At 42.8% G+C, this 21,578-nt stretch overlaps 2 protein-coding genes across 2 annotated transcripts; both read left to right on the forward strand.

Annotated features, from left to right (window-relative positions):
* Positions 1 to 3,436: 3,436 nt before the first annotated feature.
* col6a2 (collagen, type VI, alpha 2) lies at positions 3,437 to 16,100 on the forward strand. The gene is made up of 32 exons (XM_069711357.1): positions 3,437 to 3,605; positions 5,739 to 5,827; positions 5,923 to 6,023; positions 6,128 to 6,271; positions 6,890 to 7,252; positions 7,332 to 7,352; positions 7,441 to 7,506; positions 7,594 to 7,692; positions 7,802 to 7,828; positions 7,994 to 8,020; positions 8,136 to 8,180; positions 8,330 to 8,383; positions 8,462 to 8,524; positions 8,602 to 8,664; positions 8,784 to 8,837; positions 8,924 to 8,959; positions 9,055 to 9,117; positions 9,254 to 9,316; positions 9,410 to 9,472; positions 9,560 to 9,622; positions 9,726 to 9,776; positions 9,864 to 9,962; positions 10,046 to 10,108; positions 10,269 to 10,304; positions 10,397 to 10,442; positions 10,534 to 10,686; positions 10,784 to 10,878; positions 11,909 to 12,090; positions 12,195 to 12,373; positions 12,472 to 12,510; positions 14,622 to 14,953; positions 15,142 to 16,100. Exons 2-32 carry the CDS (start codon positions 5,755 to 5,757, stop codon positions 15,409 to 15,411), a joined length of 3,033 nt encoding a protein of 1,010 aa, XP_069567458.1. The 5' UTR covers positions 3,437 to 3,605; positions 5,739 to 5,754; the 3' UTR covers positions 15,412 to 16,100.
* Positions 16,101 to 16,678: 578 nt separating this feature from the next.
* Positions 16,679 to 21,429, forward strand: LOC138628383 (D-serine dehydratase). Its single transcript, XM_069711394.1, has 10 exons — positions 16,679 to 16,817; positions 17,398 to 17,544; positions 17,655 to 17,784; positions 18,939 to 19,089; positions 19,164 to 19,344; positions 20,163 to 20,281; positions 20,369 to 20,495; positions 20,702 to 20,764; positions 20,847 to 20,952; positions 21,046 to 21,429. Exons 2-10 carry the CDS (start codon positions 17,399 to 17,401, stop codon positions 21,133 to 21,135), a joined length of 1,113 nt encoding a protein of 370 aa, XP_069567495.1. The 5' UTR covers positions 16,679 to 16,817; position 17,398; the 3' UTR covers positions 21,136 to 21,429.
* Positions 21,430 to 21,578: the final 149 nt, after the last annotated feature.

The raw sequence follows: 21,578 nt of genomic DNA on the forward strand, positions 1-21,578 counted from the left end.
TCTCTGTAATGTTGTAGAGTTCTGTTGAAAGGACCTCATATGTCATTATTACATTTCATTTAGCTGACACTTCTATCCAAAGCGACTTACAACATACCGATGGTACACCATCGGGAGCAATTTTAGGGTTCAGTGTCTTGCTCAAGGACGCTTAGGCATGTGGGCAGGAGGAGCTGGGAACCACCAACCTTCCGATTGGTGTGCAACCCAGTCTACTGACTGAGCTACAGCCTCCCTCCCAGGGCCACAGAGAGACTGACGGAAGCAAAGACCATTCACACCTAAGGGCAATTTCTAGAACCACCAATTAACCTGAGACTAATGTTTTTGGATGTTGAGAGGAAGCCGGAGAACCCAGAGAGAACCCACGCAAGCACAGGGAGAACATGCAAACTCCGCACAGAAAGGCCCAGGACCGGATTCGAACCCAGAACCTTTTTGCTGTGAGGCGACAATGCTAACCAACTGCACCACTGTGCCGCCCTTGTTAAGTTATGTTAAGTGCCCTAAGACGACTTCTGTTGTCGTTTTGGTGCAGTATAAAAAAAAATGAAATGACCATCTTTCAGCAGGCTAACAGTGTTTTCGGCAGCCCGGAGTCGAACCCAAAAGGTAAGCAAGTCTTTGCCTGTTGAGGTGCCCTTGAGCAACACACCCAAACCACTGCTGCTGAGACTGACATCCGACCTTGTTGTAGAACAAGGACAAGAAGGAATTGCTCCTCCAGAGATGAAAAATGTACCTCTACAAACAACTTTTTTTAATTTTAGGATTTTACTCTTCTCTGCTCAATGTGCAGAAAATGTAGATGTAAATGTTGAAACTTTCTCTGTCCATCTCTCAGTGAGAGACATGTTTTCTATTAAATCTTCACACTCACTGCTGCAGAATTTCTGTGGAACTGTCTCAGACTGTTCCACAGAAATGTGTCTTGGCTCTACTGCAGCTTTCCTGAAATTTCCTCTTTCCTCATGTTTACTGAAGCAATAGGAGCTTTCTCGACCATCTCACCCACAGACCCTTTTCAAACAAAATGCAGTGATAATGGCACAAGTTTTGTTTCCTATGGACTTGACTGTAAATTTGTGTGATTTGGGAACAGCTATGTGTGTGTGTGTGTGTGTGTGTGTGTGTGTGTGTGTGTGTGTGTGTGTGTGTGTGTGTGTGTGTGTGTGTGTGTGTGTGTGTGTGTGTGTGTGTGTGTGTGTGTGTGTGTGTGTGTGTGTGTGTGTGTGTGTGATGCACTGAGGTAATGACTCCCAGCTGCCTTGTCTGAACAGAATGCACATCTGGAGGAAAGGAGGGAAAAGATTCTGCAAAGCAAAAAAAAAAAAAGAAATCTTAGCTTATCGAATGTTTAATCGTAATATCCTGGTATTTTTTTCTTAAATATCATTTCAAGAGCTGCACTGGAAAACATCATGAGGTTGTGAGTCACTCTTATACATTCACAGACAGTCAGAGAGATTAGGAAAACCCTAAAAACAAACTCCAGAGCCGTCACTGTGTATCTGCAGTGGATACACATAGTATGAATGTCGATCTGCTGTTTGACACTGTGGATTTGTGAGTTCATATTTTAATTTGTCTTTTCTGTTCTTCTCTCTGTGTCTGTGTGCACATTTTCTCATGAAGGGAAGTGAGTCATTCGGTGGATGGGTGAGAAAAAAAAAAAAGTTGCAGCAATCTTTCCAGAGTGGAGCTGTTTATAATTCTAGAGCTGGTTATGCAGAAATCCCCCCCAGACAGAAAAGCTCTTTTAGTCCATGAGAGAGAGAAATAAAGGGGGAAAAATATCAAATAAAGAATGTGTGTTTGTCAGAGGGAAAGAGAGAGAGAGAGAGAGAGAGAAGAGAGAGAAAGAGAGAAAGAGAGAAAAAGAAAGACTGGTTTACTCTTATTCGGGAGGAAGGTCATTCCTATTCTATGAGTCACAGTTTTAATAGAGCCCAGAACACCCCCTCCTCTCCTCCCCTCCTCTCTCACCCCACACACACACACATTGCTCCCCTCCTCTCTTCTTCTCTTTTTAAGGAAAAACTCTTCCCCGGCCAAGACAGAGAGAAGAGCTTCACTGTAATAACTCTGGTCAGCAGCTGGCCTTCTCCTCCTCCTCCTCCTCCTCCTCCTCCTCATCCTCCTCATCCTCTTTTCTATCTCAGCACTTCTTCTTCTCTTGTACACACCTGGCAAAATGCTGCCTGCTGTCTCACCTCCAACCTGATCACAGTCCCTCAAAGTCAAAGTCAACTTTATTGTCAATCCACCATATGTACAAGACATACAGAGAGATCGAAATATTGTTTCTCACAATCCCACGGTGTGCAAAAAAAAAAAAAAGATAAAACAAGAAAAGTATAAATATGTAACAATAAAAACCTTCAAGTAAAGTTAAATTAAAAAGCAGGAGGGTCCACTTGCACTTACAAGTACATTGTTTTCCATGCGAGTAAGAACAGTGATGTCGAATGCCTTTCATGGGAAACTTGTTTCATTTCTTCAGGGACGGCCTCCAAATAGATCTTTGGTTGTTTTGTGGTCGTTCACATTCAGTGGATCCAAATGACCACTTCACCTCCTTCCCTGTATTGAATTGTGTCGTAGACATAGAGGCCTGTTCCTGAGATGCCTCCATGTGTTCTGCGCTGAATAACACATTAGTGGCAGTATGACAGGTTACTGCACAGCCAGCTCCACATGCCACTTCTGACATGGTGTAATCATCAATATTGAAATGAAATACAACCGGCTTTACATTCACAGTGTAAATGTAAGTCTATACACATGCAGATGTGGCAAATCCTCTAAAAAGAGAGACCTCCCCGTTTGTGCACAAACTCTTACAAATACAAATAGGCAAACGGGTTACTGAAGCGCCTACAAATGTATAAACATGGTGGGCAGACTCATGGACAGGCTACGAGTGTTTACACCTGGTGTAAACTCCTCTCACTCGGCCTGCTAATTGCAAACAGACGACCAGACAAAAGCGAGGGGAGTTAGTGTGTTTATGAGTATGGTGGGGTTACGTCTGCTCTTTATCCTGTTTTATTTCATTCTGACCCACCACATGTATTAGATTTGCTGTGAATACCTCCTAAATTCTGTATCTCGGGACATGAAAGCTCAGTGTGTCCCCAGGGTTGTCCATGTGCTCCACTAAAGGGCCACATGCACAAAGCAATCACATCTGATGCTGCTCTGCAATATGTGGAGTTTAAGGGAGAATCCTGCGACCCTTTGTCATCCTCCCTTGCTGGTGCATGGCAGTACCTCTGCTGCAACAGGCCACGGGTACACGCACGCGCGCACACACGGGTTCCAGCGGAGCCACGGCGCCTCCAAGCGGACAGCAGTGCGCACTGAGGTGCGTCGTGCCCCTAGAGGAGGAGGGATCAGAGCTCGTTGCTGGGGCTGGACCGGGACAGGAGGGCGAACGGACGGCTCTTTTGCGGGAAGTAAACGCGCATCCAGGGCTTTATTCCACACTTTCTCCTCCTGTGTCTCCCTTTTTCTTTCTCGGCTTTTCCTCCTGTGGAGATGAGGAGATAATCAACGGAGGAAACAGAGCTGCTTACGGAGTTTTGAAGTTGTAAAGAGTTAGGGTGAGTTGCACTTTTACGCACAACAATTTGCCAACATCTTTTTATGTCTGTTTCCTGCTTCTCCCCTCGTGCATCTACTTATTGTCCTCCCTGTTCCTCTTCTGTCTTTTCTGTCTTAAAACATTACCATCGACTTTTATGATAGTGTTGTCTCAGCCAATCCAAACTGCTGTGCGAACAAAGTTTGGGTCAGCTACACTGCGCCTTTGAAAATCCACAAACTGCTTACTTAACCAAAGAGTGTATGGGCTCTATTTGTCGTGCTGTATATTTTGCATGACGTTCACCTGTGCACTGATGAAATGCTGTGAAGACTTCCACTCTCTCTCGTGCTGGACAGTGGCAGAGTGGCAGATAAAATCTGCAGGAGCGACTCGCAGCTGTCTGTCCGCTAGAGGGAGCCATAGCAAACCGTGTGACCGACAAAGTGTTAAGTGGCGTTAGAACTTCAAATGAGAAATTTAAGTCCCATGAGGTGATGTTGTTTTGTCTTGTGAGTTATTATCTTGTGGGAACAAGTTAAGATTTTGTTCCCAAAAGATAATCATCCTGTGGACACATGAGAATAACTTGAGCGCACAAAATAATAACTTGTTCCCAAAAGATTATGTTTCCGCAAGATAATAACTTGTGTGAACAATTTTTTTTTTTTAAATCTATCTATATCACCTTACAGGTCTTTGGGGGCTTTGTAGGTCTAAAAATAACAATTCTGAAAACGTTCTTAGTAGCATTGCTGAAAAAACCATGAGTTGATTTTATATTCAATTAGTTTTAATTAGTTTTGTTTTGCTGATGCGAACTCTAGTGGTAGAATATCTGCATCAGAAATGATACAATTATTTTTCCTCACTTCTTTTCCACTTGTGAGGGTTCAGATTCTGTACACTGTTAAATTTCAGTGTGCTGTAGTAGGCCTCAGTTGGCAGCAGATGACATTTGCTAACTCAAGGCTTTTTCCATGTTGACACTGCCCTCCAGAGGCCTTCCCTTCCCTCATTGCCGGGAGGGCCCCGTTATTTACAAAAGCTGCCACAATACTGGGGTCCCAGACCTTTTAAGGCCAACAAAGGCCTCATACACAAAGTCTCTAAGCTGGTTTGTGTTAATTTGATTGACTGCAATGTGGTTTGGAATATAAACAACTGATGGGACTCTGTAAGATGGACTCTGCACATCCATGTCTTTTAAAATTTTGCATATGGTCAGTGTGTGGGACCCCCTGATGGGTTGATGTGGCAGTGACAGCCAGTAAACCCAGGTTTGATGTGAGTGTGGGCAAATGCTCTCGGGGGCAGCAGATTTTGTGAAATTGTTTGGCGTAAAATCAAAATGTGAAGCTTATTATCATAATTACTCAACAGCCTGCTGTCTGTTCCCCAGTTGAAGCCACATGTTGTCAACAGAAGAATATTTTTTGCATTTTTCCCATGACTTCAAAGGATGAGGTATTATTTTATGATAAGACAATCAGTTAAATGTTTTTAGTCTGGGACTTTGATTAGATCCAACAGCGAGTTCATCAGATACTCAAGCCTGTATAAACCTAGTGCGACCCATTGAACTTCCATTGGTTATGGGTGCAATTTGGCAACATGGTAAGGTTTATTTTCTCCACTTTCCTACAACAATTGTCCACAATGAGTGAAATATTAGTCTATGCTGACCTTATTCGACCTTCCTTTTTGATCTTTAAACACTAAAAGAAGAGCCATGTTTGACTCGTGATGCTTTCAAACCTGTTACATAACCACGTGGCAGCCATTTTGTTCCCTGGGCAATAGTCAGACATCTGCTTGTGGGACTCTTTAACTGATACCAAGTCGAAAAATTGAGATGAAGAAATGGGGAATATTGAGAATTACATGATAAAAATAGAATACCTGGTGAAATGCAATGCTTCACACTGCATTATTTTGCAAGATTATTATAATACTTGTCATTTTAACACATTCTCTCCATGGTTCTGTCGGTATAGGCTTTAAAATCTTTGCATGAATGTCTATATATTTTTGAAATTCATTCTTTTCTTTAATATTTTTTATTTTACAGTTTCATGAGATATTTATTTGATTAATTTTCAGAGACAAAGAAACAAACCCATTATTGAATGAGGTGTGTCTTGTGTGTCAGACAGGAGAAGAGGAAGATGCTGGGGTTAGAGGTCGTAGCGCTCTGTCTTCTTTTCGGAGCCCTGACTCATGGCCAGAAAGAGTGCCAAAGTGAGTGCCGTGAAACTGAACTCTTCAGTCACAGTCAAAGTTTAACAACATGGATCGGAGGTTTAAGTGCGTATTTCTGTGTGTGTTTCCTCCAGAGAAGAATGACTGTGCCATAGACGTGTACTTCACCATAGACACATCTGAGACCATCGCCCTGCAGGAGTCGCCCCCCGGATCGCTGGTGGAAAGCATCAAGGTTCCTTATTTATTTACGGTTTCATTACTTAAAAAGAGTCCATCTTGAAGGCGTCATCAGTTCTACACGACAGTTGAATAACACATTTTGTCTCGTTGTTGTAGCTTTTCACAGAGAAGTTTGCACAGAGTTTGGAGAATGAAGATATCAGAGGTGTCGTTCGGATCAACTGGAACATCGGTGGACTGCATTTCTCCCAGACACATCCAGTGTTCAGCCCCATCCAAGCCAAGAACGACTTCATCAATGTGAGCGACACACACACACAAACACACACATCACAAAACATAAATAAAATGCTCCTGTCAGTTTTGATAAAGAGACATCTGTCAATATAAAAAAAAAAAAATGTTGGAAAAAGATTTGCTCTCTTTCTGGTAGAAGGGTCGACACCACTCATATCGGCATGTTAAATAAATATGAAGCAATTGTCAGTTAGCTTAGCTTAGCACAAAGATTGAAAAGGGGGAAACTCTTAGACTTGCTCTGTCCAGCAAAAAAACAAGATCTACCAATCAGCACCTCTAAAGCTGGTTTGTTTAATCCACACAAAAAACAAAGAGTCAAATTGAAAATGAGCTGCTTTACTGGAGGTTATCTACCCAAATTACTGTCTGGCAACAACGCATGTTGGTGACATGACAACCCCTTTCTAAGAAACCCCTAAAAAAAAAAAGAAGCAAAATGTAAGTTTTGCGTCACATTTTGTGTACAGATTCAGACTCTTGGCTCTAGTCTTATATTCAATGGAGAGACATGAGTGTCCTTTACCTGTAAGAAAGAACAGAAGTATATGTCCCAGTTAATAATATGCCCAGTTTGTAATCAAACTTCATGAAATCACGTCAACGTGTTCATGTCTCCAGGCTGTCAGGAAAATCCGGTATCTGGGTAAAGGCACCTACACTGACTGCGCCCTCAAAGCCATGGCAGATGAGATGATGCGCTCACCCTCGTACCCCTCAGCCATCCGATTCGCCGTGGTCATCACCGATGGCCACGTGACCGGAAACCCGTGTGGGGGTATTAAGGTGGCAGCAGAGGAGGCTCGGGAAAAAGGCATCCATATATTTGTCGTGGCAGCATCGAGGAACATCGAAGAGACGGCTTTGAGGGAGATCGCCAACAGTCCAGCGATGGTCTTCAGGAGGGACTTCATGGCTGTGGATCTGAGCCAGGGCAGAGCCATCATAGACAACTCAACTATTCAGCGGATGATCCAGACGATGGTAACACACAGATACACTCACACATTAAAACATGGCTGCTGACTCTTCTGCTCACACTTTGTTTCTTTTGTCTTCACAGAAACATATGGCATACACCGAGGTAAATATCATAAAAATGTTATGAAAGTCAGGATCAGCTGCCCTCCTGTATCATCACTCATCGTTTCTCCTCATGTCCGATTTAACAGTGTTACAAAGTGACCTGCTTGGAGACAGAGGGGCCTCCTGGTCCGAAAGGCCACAGAGGACAGAAAGTGAGTTTTACATACACACATATGCACACATAGCATTTACACAACAGTCACTTTCATCCTCACACCTTTTCTTCTTGTTGACTGCAGGGAGCTAAAGGAGACAACGGCGATCCAGGACCAAAAGGAGAAATAGGTCGCCAGGGAGACCCCGGTATTGAGGGTCCTATTGGACAGCCTGGTACCAAAGTAAGAAGCCACGCTTTCACCGACCCAACACCCACTGCAGTGCAACAAATACTAACAATGTTTGAGATGATTTTATAATATATGATTCTCCTTTTTTTCCTCTCTGTAGGGAGAACCAGGTCTAAAAGGCGAGAAGGTGAGACTCTCGTTTCATTTTGTGTGGATCCAAATATCTCCCTTCAAAGATAGAGAAACAATATGAAGTTTATAAATGAATGAGAATATAGTCTGGTCTAACATCTTAATGGATAAGCACTGAAAGATCGTACATGAAATAACTGTTGATCTTCTGTCACTACAGGGAGAGATCGGCACTCAGGGGAAAAAGGTATGTGTTTCTCTGTCCATTTACAATTTCTTACCTCACTGAATCTATTGATTAGAATTGATACACAGAGGTGATTTGTCTGTCTCATCAAATTGTCTCCTTTCTCTGTCATTAGGGTGTGTTTGGTGTTGCAGGACGCAACGGGACAGACGGCCAAAAGGTAGACTTCAAAGAACAACTTTTCTCGTGCAATTTAGGGAGGAAAAAAGAAACTACAATCATCACTGAAACCGTCTTATTTTAAAAGGCAAAATCCTTCGCTTTGGATTTTTTTGATTAATCTGTAATGTTGTGTATTTTCCTCTTTAGGGTAAATTTGGACGAATTGGCGCTCCAGGCTGCAAAGGAGACCCAGGCGACAGAGTATGTTATAAAACTACAAGTATATCCATACTGTGCTGTGTTATGGTCTACTTATGGTATGTGTTTGATGGTTTGCAGGGTCCTGATGGTCACCCCGGAGACGTCGGTGAAAATGGTTTTGGGGGAACTGATGGAGACAAGGTACATCTACGCTTACTGCAAAAACCCAGTCCATCAACCATCCAGCGTGAGGTTAAACTCTGCTTTATTGTGTCTAGGGAGATTCTGGACGTCCTGGAAGATCTGGTCCTCTTGGCCCGACTGGAGATTCTGGACCAAAGGTAAAGCAGAACACAGGGACAGCTGCCCTGTGCTGGGACATAAATAGTAGGCCACACATCGTGTTAAAATGGTCAAAGTGTTGGAGGTAAAAGGCTAAACTCTGGTACATCATCCGCAGGGAGAGAGTGGAAGTCCTGGATCACCTGGTCTTCCTGGATTGAAAGGAACCCCAGTAAGATGCATCGCCCAGTCAAATACAATCAACGATAGACTCATTCACTTGCTTCAAGTGCCTCACCTATGTGTTGTGTTTCTTAGGGAGCCCCTGGAAATGCAGGAATCAGAGGCGAGCCAGTAAGAAGACCAAATTCTCTTACAACCAAATCTCTTCCATGCTTTACGTCTTTGTGTTTCCTGATGACTTCAGTGGCTCCTGTTTTGTTTTCCAGGGGAGAAGAGGTGAATATGGTCCAAAGGGTTCAACAGGGCCAGATGGTGGAAAAGGAGAAAAGGTATGAGTTCATGTGACACAACTTTTAAACATTTCTCTGTTATAAACTTTTTGTATGGGCTCAAAGTACTTCTGTCTAGGTGCGCTTCATTATTTCACCACCAGGGGGTTCAAGGGCTGCTTTTACTTTGTTACAGGGTGAAATGGGACCTGAGGGTTTAAGAGGACTTGCAGGTGAATCAGGAAACAAAGGAACAAAGGTAGTAGGAACTGTTTCTTCGCATTAACTGGCATATACTTTTTGATCTACCTCCTTTTGTTGCAGCAACTGTCAACTTTACTTCTCTAAACAGGGAGACAATGGCTTGCCAGGACCCAGGGGACCACCGGGGGTAGCAGGGGAAGCAGGGAAAAACGTAGGTTCTAAATCACATTCGGGAGTCATATTTCAAAGTGCCTTAAAGAACCTCATCCAACTTGCTTTAACACTGTTTGAATTTTAGGGAACCAGAGGTGACCCTGGCGATGCCGGACCAAGAGGCGAGCCTGGACAGCTTGGACCAAAGGTTTGTACCTGTGTTTATGTGTCTGTAGTAGCATCTTCCTTGGTCCATTGTCAGGTCTGTAAATGCAGTTCTTTGTCTTGACTGCCGTCTTGTCTCTATTCAGGGAGACACTGGAAGACCTGGCTTCAGCTATCCTGGACAAAGAGGACCATCGGTAACATTCAAAAGCACTAACGCTGCTTACATATCCTAGCCGCAGTGGTTCACTTAGCTGATACAAATGTTCCCCGATGATGTGCAGGGCGACAGAGGAGAGAAGGGAAATCGTGGACCTCGCGGCGGCAGAGGAGACTGTGGTCAAAAGGGCAATCCTGGAAATAAAGGAACTCCGGGAGAGTCAGTGAGTAACTCCTTGGATGTAGTTGGACTTGTGTTTGGACTTGTGGAAGAGTTATTTAGTTACATGCTTCTTTCTGACAACAGGGTGAGCCAGGGCCCCAGGGCGAACTAGGACGGAGAGGATCAAGAGGAGAGCCTGGGCGTGATGTAAGTATTCAAAACCTGCACATGTAGGTTCTTTTCTCCATACTGACCCGCTGCAGAGGAATGTGTTACTATCACAAAGATTAGCGTTACCTGCTAGCTGTTACAACCTGAACAAAGCAGCGAGGCAGGATGTGATTGGATGCGTTCTCTTGCTCTACAGGGAGATCCCGGCCCTGAGGGAGACCCTGGCCTCACTGTAAGAACATTTAATCAAATCACAGTTTTACCACATCATCACAAACACTCAGCAGATATGATGGATGTAACGGATTCTGTCTCTTCCTGCAGGAATGTGATGTCATGAACTACATCAGAGAAACGTGTGGCTGCTGCGGTGGGTTTTGTTTCCACTTCTTATTCCTTCGTGATCTAAAACACTCTGTTAAAGCCTATCTGATCCTTACACTTTGCGTTTTCACCTCCAGACTGTGAGAAACGTTGCGGAGCCCTGGACATCGTGTTTGTGATCGACAGCTCAGAGTCGGTGGGGCTCACCAACTTCACCCTGGAGAAGAACTTTGTCATCAACACCATCAACAGACTGGGATCCTTTTCCAAAGACCCTCAGTCAGAGTCAGGTATATATGCCTGTCACAAGTCTAATGTACAGGGCCAAGACTCTCCAAGATGGCTGCCAATTTAAGCATGTAATAACACAGCTGGTTGTGTTCCTAGGAACAAGGGTTGGAGTTGTCCAGTACAGTCACAGTGGGACGTTCCAGGCTATCCGCCTCAACGATCCCAAGATTGACTCATTGTCTGCTTTTAAGGTCTCACACACACACACACACACACACACACACACACACACACACACACACACACACACACACACACACACACACACACACACACACACACACACACACACACAGACAGACAGACAGACAGACAGACACAAACACGTGAGTAAATAACGTTGATGTTTATTTTTAAGCTGTAGAACAGACTATTCTTATGTGTCTTTTGTCCAGATGTTTCCTAATTAATCAGATGTGGTTGTCTGTCGGAGCACATATGGCAAACTGATGTCAACCCAGTATCACGCCAAAGCATACAATACATTTGTCAGTCCGCATGAATATTATATTTTACCCTTTTCTGCTTACACTGTAATTCAAGTGGATTTTCATGTGTTTACTGACCAAACTTACGAGGCACTAACAACGAACACTACCTAGAAGAGTTCAATAGAAGTACAGACACATGTTGCTAGAACTGCTAATATGCTGACCACGCTATTTCTGCTGGACAACGCATACAACTATGTCTTTTATAGAAATATGAAACACAAATTAACGTGTCCTATATAATCCAGACTGACTTTCATAGTTACCTGTCAGTTTCAAGATTTTTCCTAAATTTGATAAATGGTCGGTCTCTTTGAGGCCCACATGACTTTTAATTCGGTTAGTGCAATGACTTTTTTACAGAGCCAGCCCAAGGCCTCAAGATGACTATCTAGAAACACCTTTGCCAAAGTAATGGAAGCTACTTCCTCTGTGTTCACACTCTGATAGACCTTTTTCCTGGCAAACATTTAGATTTTTTTTTTTATAGTAGGGGGGAAGCACAGGTGTATTAATGAAGGCTCAGTTCCATTAAGTGTGCCAGTAAGCCATGACAGTGAACTAGCATGCACAAAACCAGGACCTCCCCTAAGTGGGATGCAGCCATCATTAATACACCTTTACATCCCTCCAATTACAAGTCTAATTGACACAGTCATAACATGAAAAAGGTCTGTTGTGTACCACAGCGCATACACATCACTCACATCCCATCCTCTTCGCTGTCCAGGAAGCAGTGAAGAGTTTGGAGTGGATCGCAGGAGGGACTTTTACTCCGTCTGCTCTGAAATACGCCTACGACAACCTGATCCGGGACAGCCGCAGAACCAAAGCCAACGTCACTGTTGTCGTCATCACTGACGGACGGTTCGACCCCAGAGACGACGACAAGCTGCTCACCTACCTCTGCAGGTACCACTCGGGGCTGTGCTTTGAGATTCATGACGAGCATTTGTGGAGAAGAAAGAAGTTGTATCTCAGTGCTTGTGTTTGTGTGTTGTGGTGCATGTGAACAGCGATCCCAGCATCGATGTGAGTGCCATCGGTATCGGAGACATGTTTGAACAGATCGAGGAGAATGAGAGTCTGAAGAGCATCGCCTGCAACAGGGACGGACGGGTGATGGGCATGAAACGCTTTGCAGACCTTGTGGCTGAGGAGTTCATCGACAGGATTGAGGCTGTGCTCTGCCCAAGTAAACTCACTCAATGGAAACTATCATTATGTACATGTTCCTCCAGTAACCTACGAGAAGCCTTTCTTACCTGCTCTCTGTCTCTATCTTTGCTTTAGATCCTATCGTCGTGTGCCCTGACCTGCCTTGTAAATCAGGTAAGATTTGAAACATATTGTAGCATACACTCTTCTCTTTGTGTCCTTTTCTAAGATTTGACACGCTGTTTCAGCATTTAGGCCCAGGTTACCAGCTTTACTACGGCTCAATATGCTTCAAATGACACGCTTGTCAAACAGTGTCTGACAAAGTGTCACACTTTAAGGGATTTTTTTTTTAGACAATTGGTGTTTCTTTCTGACACTTCTTCTCTTCTTTTTGTGTACAACTAAGTACAAACATTTAAATGCATTTTGAAGAAAGTTTTAACCCATTATTGAATGACTCAACGTCCTCTCTACCTCTTTTTGACAACAACGAAGGCCTTTGAAGGTGGCAATTTATAACAGGGATAAACACTTTGACTTATAGATCTGGTTCTCATGAGAACATTTGAAGCATACTGATGCCACTAAAGCTATTGCTGTTTGGATTGTCTGTATGGGGGACTACATGATGGACATGATCTATTCAGATTGTCCACTTGTCCACTACATAGGCTAGTTGACAATGTAGTGGACAAGTGGACAATCTCATCAAAGCCTGTTGGGATTGAGACACATCATGAGTTAACCTGTGACCGATTTGTTTGTTGTTTACGCGGCTGTATCTTTACACCTGCTTTGTTCTGGTATGCTTTAATCATGGTTCTGTAAAGTCGCTAAGATCAAACTAAACTTTTAGTTTAACTCGGTATACGTCCAGCATCTCAATTGGCTGTGTTGATGCGTCGTGTCTGTGGGACCCCGCCCACAATGTTATTCCGCCCACTTGTTGCAGATGGGGGCATGGCGGTGGGGCAAGCCCCGCCCCACTGGAAGCCCCTCGCCGAGGAAGGCAGCCTCTCATTGGTCCCCACCTCTTTGGAGAGTGTGGCCAACCTGCTGAACGGCCTGAGCGAGCAGCAGTACGGGGTTGGAGTGGCAACCATGGCGTACACAGCCCAGAGAGCCAAACTCGCCCAGGGAGTGGACAGGCAGCAGTGGACCCGGCTGTTCATCAACTCCTTCAAATATGTCTATGGAGACATTATGGGAGACCCAGAGAAAGCCTTAGCACTTTGCTAATGCTAATATGCTAATCACGCTACCTCGCCATTATGGATGCCAGTGACTAATAAGCTTATTGCTGAACATTAGTATAGATGTTATTCAAACTGTGGGCATTTTTTTTTTTTTTTAACCGTTCAGGTGCAATATGCACCCAAGAATTGCATGACATGAAGCTGGTCTTGTCATAGGCTTTCAGAGCAGCGTTTCCTACAGTGACTGTAAAGGATGGGCCAAAAGTCAAAATCCTCCTCGTAAAATAGAGTTAACATACATGTACATTTGTGGCGCTGTCTCTTCTATGTCTGTTAGAAATACATACAGTACATATCCCTTCTTCCATCTTTGGGGAGGAACCTTTCCCTTCAAATGGAAAGCGGAACTCATTCATTTGTTGGAGGCAGATTGGTGTGTAAAGTCTTTCATATTCCTCTTGTACAGTGACTCTTTGATGAGGCCTCGTTTCCACTGTGAATCACGAACTGTTTTGCACATATCCATGGTTACGGCCTTTACTTTTCTCCTTGTGAATGACTCATGTTGGTGAAAACATGTGGAAAATATCTGGTTTTATATTTTACATACATATCACAGTATACTGTATATGAGTCAGGCGTCGGTGTGTGTGTATGTTTGGTTCATTGACTTGGCGCCAACAATGAAGGAATATTGTCCGTTCTGCCCTTGATTGGTGCATGTTTTCCTGCATGTGGCTCAGCTTGAAGGATGACTGGAGGAAAATGACCACAGAGTGGCTTTAGCCACATGTTATGGGTTCCTGTCAGCTCTGACTTCAACTTTCTGATGTGAAGAATATGGTTTTGTATAAAATGGAATGTATTCATGTTTTAATATTGCCTCAAGAGAATAAAAGGAGCAAACTAAAACAGTGCTTTCTTGATGAGGCCAATTCCTGATGTGAGAAAGTTCAGAAGAAATCAAACGGCTTCTCGCATGTATGCAATGTTTGCATGTCTATTATTGTGTTTTTTTTTTTGTCTTTGAAGCATCTATTTTCCAGCTGTAGCTCACTGAACACTATATATGTGTGTCTGTTCCAGAGCCTGCCGTGGCTAGTTGCGTCCAGCGGCCAGTGGATTTGGTGTTCCTGCTGGATGGTTCTGAGAGGATGGGACTGGAGAACCACCGCAAGGCCAAAGAGTTCATCGATAACGTGGCTCGACGCCTCATCCTGGCAAACGGCCCAGCAGACGAGAGGAATGCCCGCTTGGCTCTGCTGCAGTACGGCAGCCCCACCGAGCAGAGGGTGGAGTTCCCGCTCACACATGATCTCACACAGATCTCCGATTCACTGGCAGCTGTGAACTACATGGATTCCTCTTCTGCTTTGGGCAGCGCTATCATCAATGCTGTCAACAATCTGGTGTTTAAGGTATAACAACTGTACACACTGATTTAGTATATTTTTGTTAAAAATGGGCATTTCAGACAGGTATTCCATGACAGACACATTTAAAGTTGCAGTGTGTAGGATTTTGTAGCATCTGGCGGCGAGGTTGCAGACTGCAAACAACTGGACGCCCCCTCTCCTTTCTTTAACACTGTATGTTGTGTTTGTAGGGTAATGACCGCTTGTCACGCCGCAATGCTGAGGTGGCCTTTGTATTCATCACTGATGGCATCACATCCGGCGACCAGCTGGACGAGGGTGTGAGTGCCATGAAGAGAGCTGAAGGCATTCCCACGGTGATCGCCATGGGAACCGACACGGATGAGGAGGTGCTGCAGAAGGTGTCGCTAGGGGACATGTCGGCCATCTTTAGAGGAAACGACTACACCATGCTGAACAAGCCTGCATTCTTTGAGCGCTTCATCCGCTGGATTTGCTAGTGAGGAACTGTAACGCTCTACTAGAGTATCTTCTAGAGTTAGAATCCATAGAATGAACGAAGGACCCGCTCCTTCAGTGTATGTAAACACACACAGAGGCACCACCCACACCTCTGTAATCATTATCATTACTGGAAGTAAGGCACTGAGATGGCTACACATGGCTACAGTCGTTATGGATGAAGATTATTTCACAAAAGCCAAAACAATACTGACACACACAATTAAGGCACACAATATCGTTTGTAACCTGGTTGGTCTTTTCCTTCTAAATCTATGGTTAGCATAGACACTCAGAATTTTCCCAGAGGAGAGGAGGGGTTTATAATTATTGAATGTGTACAAAACAAAATCCAGGCTTTATTTTTTTTTTTTTTATTGATTCACAAAGTCAGTTTTTACATTAAAGGTGCTAAAGTAGAAAAAAAAAAAAAAAAAAAAAAGGACAAAGCCAACTGACTGGTTATGAAAACCTTTTTTTTTTTTTACATCATGTTATGCTGTAATTATTGTAGTTTATTCAGGGTATAAAAAAACATGTTGACATGTCTTCTCCAGGGAAAAACACGCACACAAATCCCAGACACAATCAACCACACACAAATGCTGCATATACATTGGCACACAAACATAAAAGAACCAAATGTGTAAACATGAAGTCCAAATAAAGCTTAAAGTTGTGACCCCAACACTGCCTTTTGTGTTTGCCAGATATATATGTGCTGTTTGTTTATTTCTGATTCATGTGCAATTAAATCAATGCAACACACAAGGAAGTGGCTTTAAATGAGTTAAGAACGAAAAAAAACAATATGAATGTAAGTTGATTTTGTCATTTACTGACATAATGCATGCAGAAGATTACACAATTCCCACTGCTGAGGTACAATCTTTATTCCCAGCATAAACATCTGGAACCAATTTGGTCCGAAAAGAGAAGTTAGATGTTATTCAAGTGGACGTCAGCTTGTCTCCCTCTGCTGGACAGAATCATGCAAACCAATAAAACTAGCTGTAAAAGGACTGAGCTATTATCTGATTATATATCTGTTCATTTTGTAATTATTGTGGCAATAACTATCTGCAGCTATGCAGATTTTTTTTTTCTATACCTCCAATGCAGTTCAGGCATTTTATGGCTAGCTAAGTTTTCAGGCTGTATTAGGGACCTTCAAATCTGGATAATTAAGTTTGGATATAAGTCTATCAACAAATCAGAAAATAAATCTTTATTATTGATTCCTTCATGTGGAAACGGAGGAAAAACCGGGAAACACACTTCAATGCATGTTCCGGTGAGGAGGTTTGACCACTCCAGGACACCGTAGCAATGTGATCATAACATTCACCCTTATATTGCAGCGGCCCATATATTTCGGCGAAAGCAGAATCGCTGCTTCCAGAAGGTAAAGTATCAGTAGCTCATAGACTGTATTATGCTCCACGTGTCTGTATCTTCTACGGTTTGCGTGCTCAAATGCATTTTAATGTAGGCTACTGGTATTTAACCAGGCTACTGTTTGCAGTGAAAATACGGTTAAATCTGTTGTGCAGGACAAATAAACTGATCTGTATCATGAAAAAAAGTTTAGTTACTGAACTGCTTTAAAAAATAAAAATGATTTCATTATGGGGCTTTCCAGTAGAAATTTAGAATAGATTAAACTAAACATGTTGGTGTTTAGTTTATAAAGTTCAAAGGTCTCTATATTGCACAACCTAAAATTGCAAAAAAAAAAAAACACAAAAAAAAGAAAAAAAAGTAGTGATTTGTGTGCTGATTTATGTGGGTAGCCTATAAAATCTAATTGGATGGTTGCAGGTTGTTTGTCATAAGAAGTGTCACTGTTGGATTTGGTTGCGAGTTGAGCCAGTCATGCACAATAATTTAATTGCATGAGAAGATGAAAAGTGTGTGTGTGTGTGTGTGTGTGTGTGTGTGTGTGTGTGTGTGTGTGTGTGTGTGTGTGTGTGTGTGTGTGTCAGTATGGAAAGAGAGCCCCTCTCAGCGCTGTGCACCCCAGCTCTGGTGGTGGACGTGGACAAAGTAAAGAGAAATGCCCAGAAGATGATCGAACGCTGCCAGAAACTGGGAGTCCAGCTTCGGCCACACATGAAGACCCACAAAACCATGTATGGATACACACACTCAAGCGCACACACACACTCACACAGTACAAACATACAGGTCAGCCATACTGTATGTATATGCTGTTAAGGTCTGTATCTGTCTATGTCTCTAGTGAGTGTGCTGACATAATGACGGGCGGATCACGGAGGTGCATTGTGGTTTCCACTCTGGCAGAGGCCTGTTTCTATGCCGACCATGGATTTGATGACATCCTCTATGCATACTGTCTTCCCTTTGATAAGGTTGTCTCAGCTCATACTGTAGCCCACACGCAAACAGTACTGGATCACAACTAGTACTGTGTGTAGGACGCACATCATATCATAAGAAAGTAACATTCATTTGAAAAACAGCTTGACTTTTCACAGCAGACATTGCCGGTCATAGAAGGACTTACGCAGGTGGAACTAATTAAACCAATGCAGCTACTAATTAGTGACAGCACTGTTGTATGTAGTGTAGCCAGATGTATAGAGAATGACTTATCGTTAACATCATTGAATACACCTGTGCTGTTACTGGTATTACATATAAATTGGCTGCTGTAGTATATCATTAGTTTCACATCATTTCTCATCACTTTTATATGTTAGTTCTTTATGTCTCAGCCATACTCTAAATACTAATCATCAGGAATAAGTGGCGGAAAGAAATTAAAGTGCATTTACTCAAATACGGTGCTCTAGCACAGTGTTGGGATGAGTGTATTTTATTTTGATTTTATGCAAGTTTATACTTCCACTCCCCCACTTCAGAGGGAAAAATGTTCTTTCTATTTCACTGCATTTATTTGACAGTTTTAATTTATTTTCAGATTCGACACACTGGATAAGCTCTCAAAATACAACATGTCTCACATTATACCAGTGGTTTCCAACCTTTTTGGCTTCTGAATTTTTACCCCCCCCAAAAAATCTGTGTAGTCGGGGGTCATGTTACAAATGTGTGAGGTTTTAACAGCCCCACCAGATAGTGATTTTCATTTCAACATGCTCAAATAATCTCAACAAAAAAAAAATCAAAGATTAGAGGAAATTAGAATTTCCTTTTTTGACATGTATCTGCTTCCCTGCAAATAAAACTGTATAAAGTAGTTCGAACTGGCTCCACCTGCAGCAGCTACAATGGTTACATGCTGCTTACACATGTATGCTTCACTATTAATAATCTAATGATGTCATATACAATAATATATGTCGAAGGGACAAAACAGGGAAATTTACTTTAATACATTTTGCTGCTAATACTTCTTTACTTTTACTTAAGTAGGATTTTTCTTGCAGGACTTTCTTTGCATTGGAGTATTTTACATTGCTCTACTCGTACTTTTACATTAGTGAAGGATCTTAATACTCGGACCTCTGTTTCTAATGCATGTCTATGTTTGTCTGTTTAGGTAGAGCGTTGTGCAGCCCTGTCAGAGAGACTGCACCTCTTCCAAGTTTTATTGGATCATCCTGATGCTCTGGAGCAGCTCAGAAAAAGGCCGCTGAGAGACGGTCAGCTGTGGCACGTCTGGCTGAAACTCGACTGCGGCAATGGGAGAGGTAAACACCCAGAAACCAAACAACTCGGCTTCTGAGCTGCAACCGTTGATTATGTGTTTGCTGTTTCGCCATAGCTGGCGTCCTGCACTCGGAGCCCGAGGCGCTCAGATTGGCTCAAGCCATCGCTACGACGGAGGGGGTGGAGCTAACGGGAGTGTACGCCCACTGTGGGAACACCTATAACTGCAGGGGAGTGGAGCAGATACAGGCTGCTGCCCAGGAAACCACCAACTTGACTCTGCAGTTTATGGAAAAGTAGGAGAAAAAGTGCATGTAGAGGCTCATGTCATACGTAACCTGCCACAGAGACTGGCTAAGGACTGTTCTTTACAACACATGGATTGTTACTGTACCTCAGTACTCTTTATTTATGAGGAAGTGCAGTTATCTATCCGTCCTTACATGTTTGGGTTTCATTGTTTCACTCGAGTATTATATCGTAAAGTGAGGATTTTAGAAGAAAGGAGAGTGAAGTGCTTAAAAAAGGACCTCTGACACCTTTTAATGTGTTTAATGTGTCTATTTTCCAAATGCAGCATTAATAAAGTAAGGTGTCGCGAATTGATCATTTCATATTAACATGTATTTAATGACTACACATATTGTGAAAGGTCTCACTCACAGTAGCTAGTAGTAACTCTGAGATTTATCACTTCAGCTCGACAGTGTATTTTAGCATCTTGTAGCTAATTGTTTTGGTTTTAAAGCCCACAACTTTACCTTTTTAATTTACTTTCAACGCTCATCAGCACCATTTACAGAAGAAGCAGGCAGTTGTTTTTCAGCACGTAAGCTCTGATAAATCCAACATACAGCATGCAAACTCAAAATTAATTCAAATTTTTAGCTAACATGTTTGTCCTTTTACCTTTTTTGACATAATTACATAGCAGTGTTGTGTTTGCAGCTTGTTGCACTGTCCTCAATTGACTCCAGGTTAAAGCTGTATTACCTTAATGGTGGTTGTTACATCACTGCATGTGTAAAAAGTGAGCGGTAGCCAGATTTATGTTTTATTAAATGCACTTTTGAAAGAATGGCTCTGTAAACTTCTCTGTTTATTTTTCTGTCAGGCTGAAGGCTGCTGGCATCACCTGTAAGTCCAGCATTGGCTCCACCCCTTCCTGTAGTCATCCAGTCAAAGACATGGCAGAGCTGAGCGAGGTGCATCCTGGAAATTACACCTTCTATGGTGTGTGAATGTAGATTAATAAAGATTACAATTATGAAAAACGAATTCACCAATTATTACTTGTTAATGTGTTTTTGTGGGTTTTAGACGCACAGCAGTCTGTGATTGGCTCATGCTGTTTGGAGGACGTGGCTGTGAGGGTTTTGACCAGAGTCATCGGACACTGTCCTCACAGGAACCAGCTCCTGATCGACTGTGGATGGACTGGACTCAGGTACCTTTATCGCTATCGTTTTTTTTATTTGCAGAGGAGAAAGTTGAACTGTTTTAGCCTGACTAAATCAACAGTATCTATAACAACGGGGTCTAATACCGCACCCCATGTACTCACCACTACATTAACTTAGCTCTGTGTTGGTTGAAGCGTGTAATTTAACACTGACACTGAAGTTTTCTCCTGCTGCTGCTCACAACACTCAGTTTGGACGGAGCTGGAAAACTTCCCACTGGATACGCCATAATCGAAGGGCATCTGGACCTCAAGTACTGCTGCCTACTCGCTTCTCTAATCTCAATACTGAGCTGAAGTGTGACTGACGTTCTGATGAGAGATGTTTCCCTCCAGGTTGTTGTCTATGACTCAGGAGCATGGACGAGTGGAGCCCATGTCAGGACCGCTGGACTACAGCAAATACCCCCTGGGCTCTCTGCTCAAACTCATCCCTTACCATGTTAGTGCTGTTTAATGTGGAGCTGATGTATCAGATTTACTGAGCCACTGTCCTGTTGTCTGACGCTAACTATCTCTTTTCTGATTTCTGCAGTCGTGTGCAACAGCGATGATGCATCCTGTGTATCACGTACACTCTGAGGGTCGTCTGCTGGGGAAGTGGACACCCACTCGCGGATGGTGAACAGCTGGAACCACTGTTCATATATACATGACCTTGTAAGGATAGCTACAGTAAATGAACACTAGAAGAGAGACTTCTTGGAGTAACTCATGACAACTGTAGTTGATTTTTTTAAGTGCTTAATATCATTGCAAATTATGTAGACTTATTTCAGTACCACCTGATAAAAAAAAACACAGAATTAAGTATTAGCAAACTTGTTCCCTGAATGTTTTGAAGTGACAAGAAAAATTTCATAAAAAGTAAACACAGGACAGCTGTTTAATGTCTAAATAAATGAAAGTGTTCAGATTACGTTGTCTTCTCTTCATTTTTTTTTTTTTAATAAGGTCATTTTACAGAGTTTTGAAAAGCAGAACCTAAATTTAAAACGGCGTCAGTGGGCTGGGATGACATCAACAATAAATACTAGTAGGTTGCTATTAATGTACAGACGCTCACTG

This window comes from Brachyistius frenatus, unplaced genomic scaffold, assembly GCF_029030835.1.
Source record: "Brachyistius frenatus isolate BFR_SWC_R1_liver_20210118 unplaced genomic scaffold, ASM2903083v1 Contig_99, whole genome shotgun sequence".
Lineage (NCBI taxonomy): Eukaryota > Metazoa > Chordata > Actinopteri > Embiotocidae > Brachyistius > Brachyistius frenatus.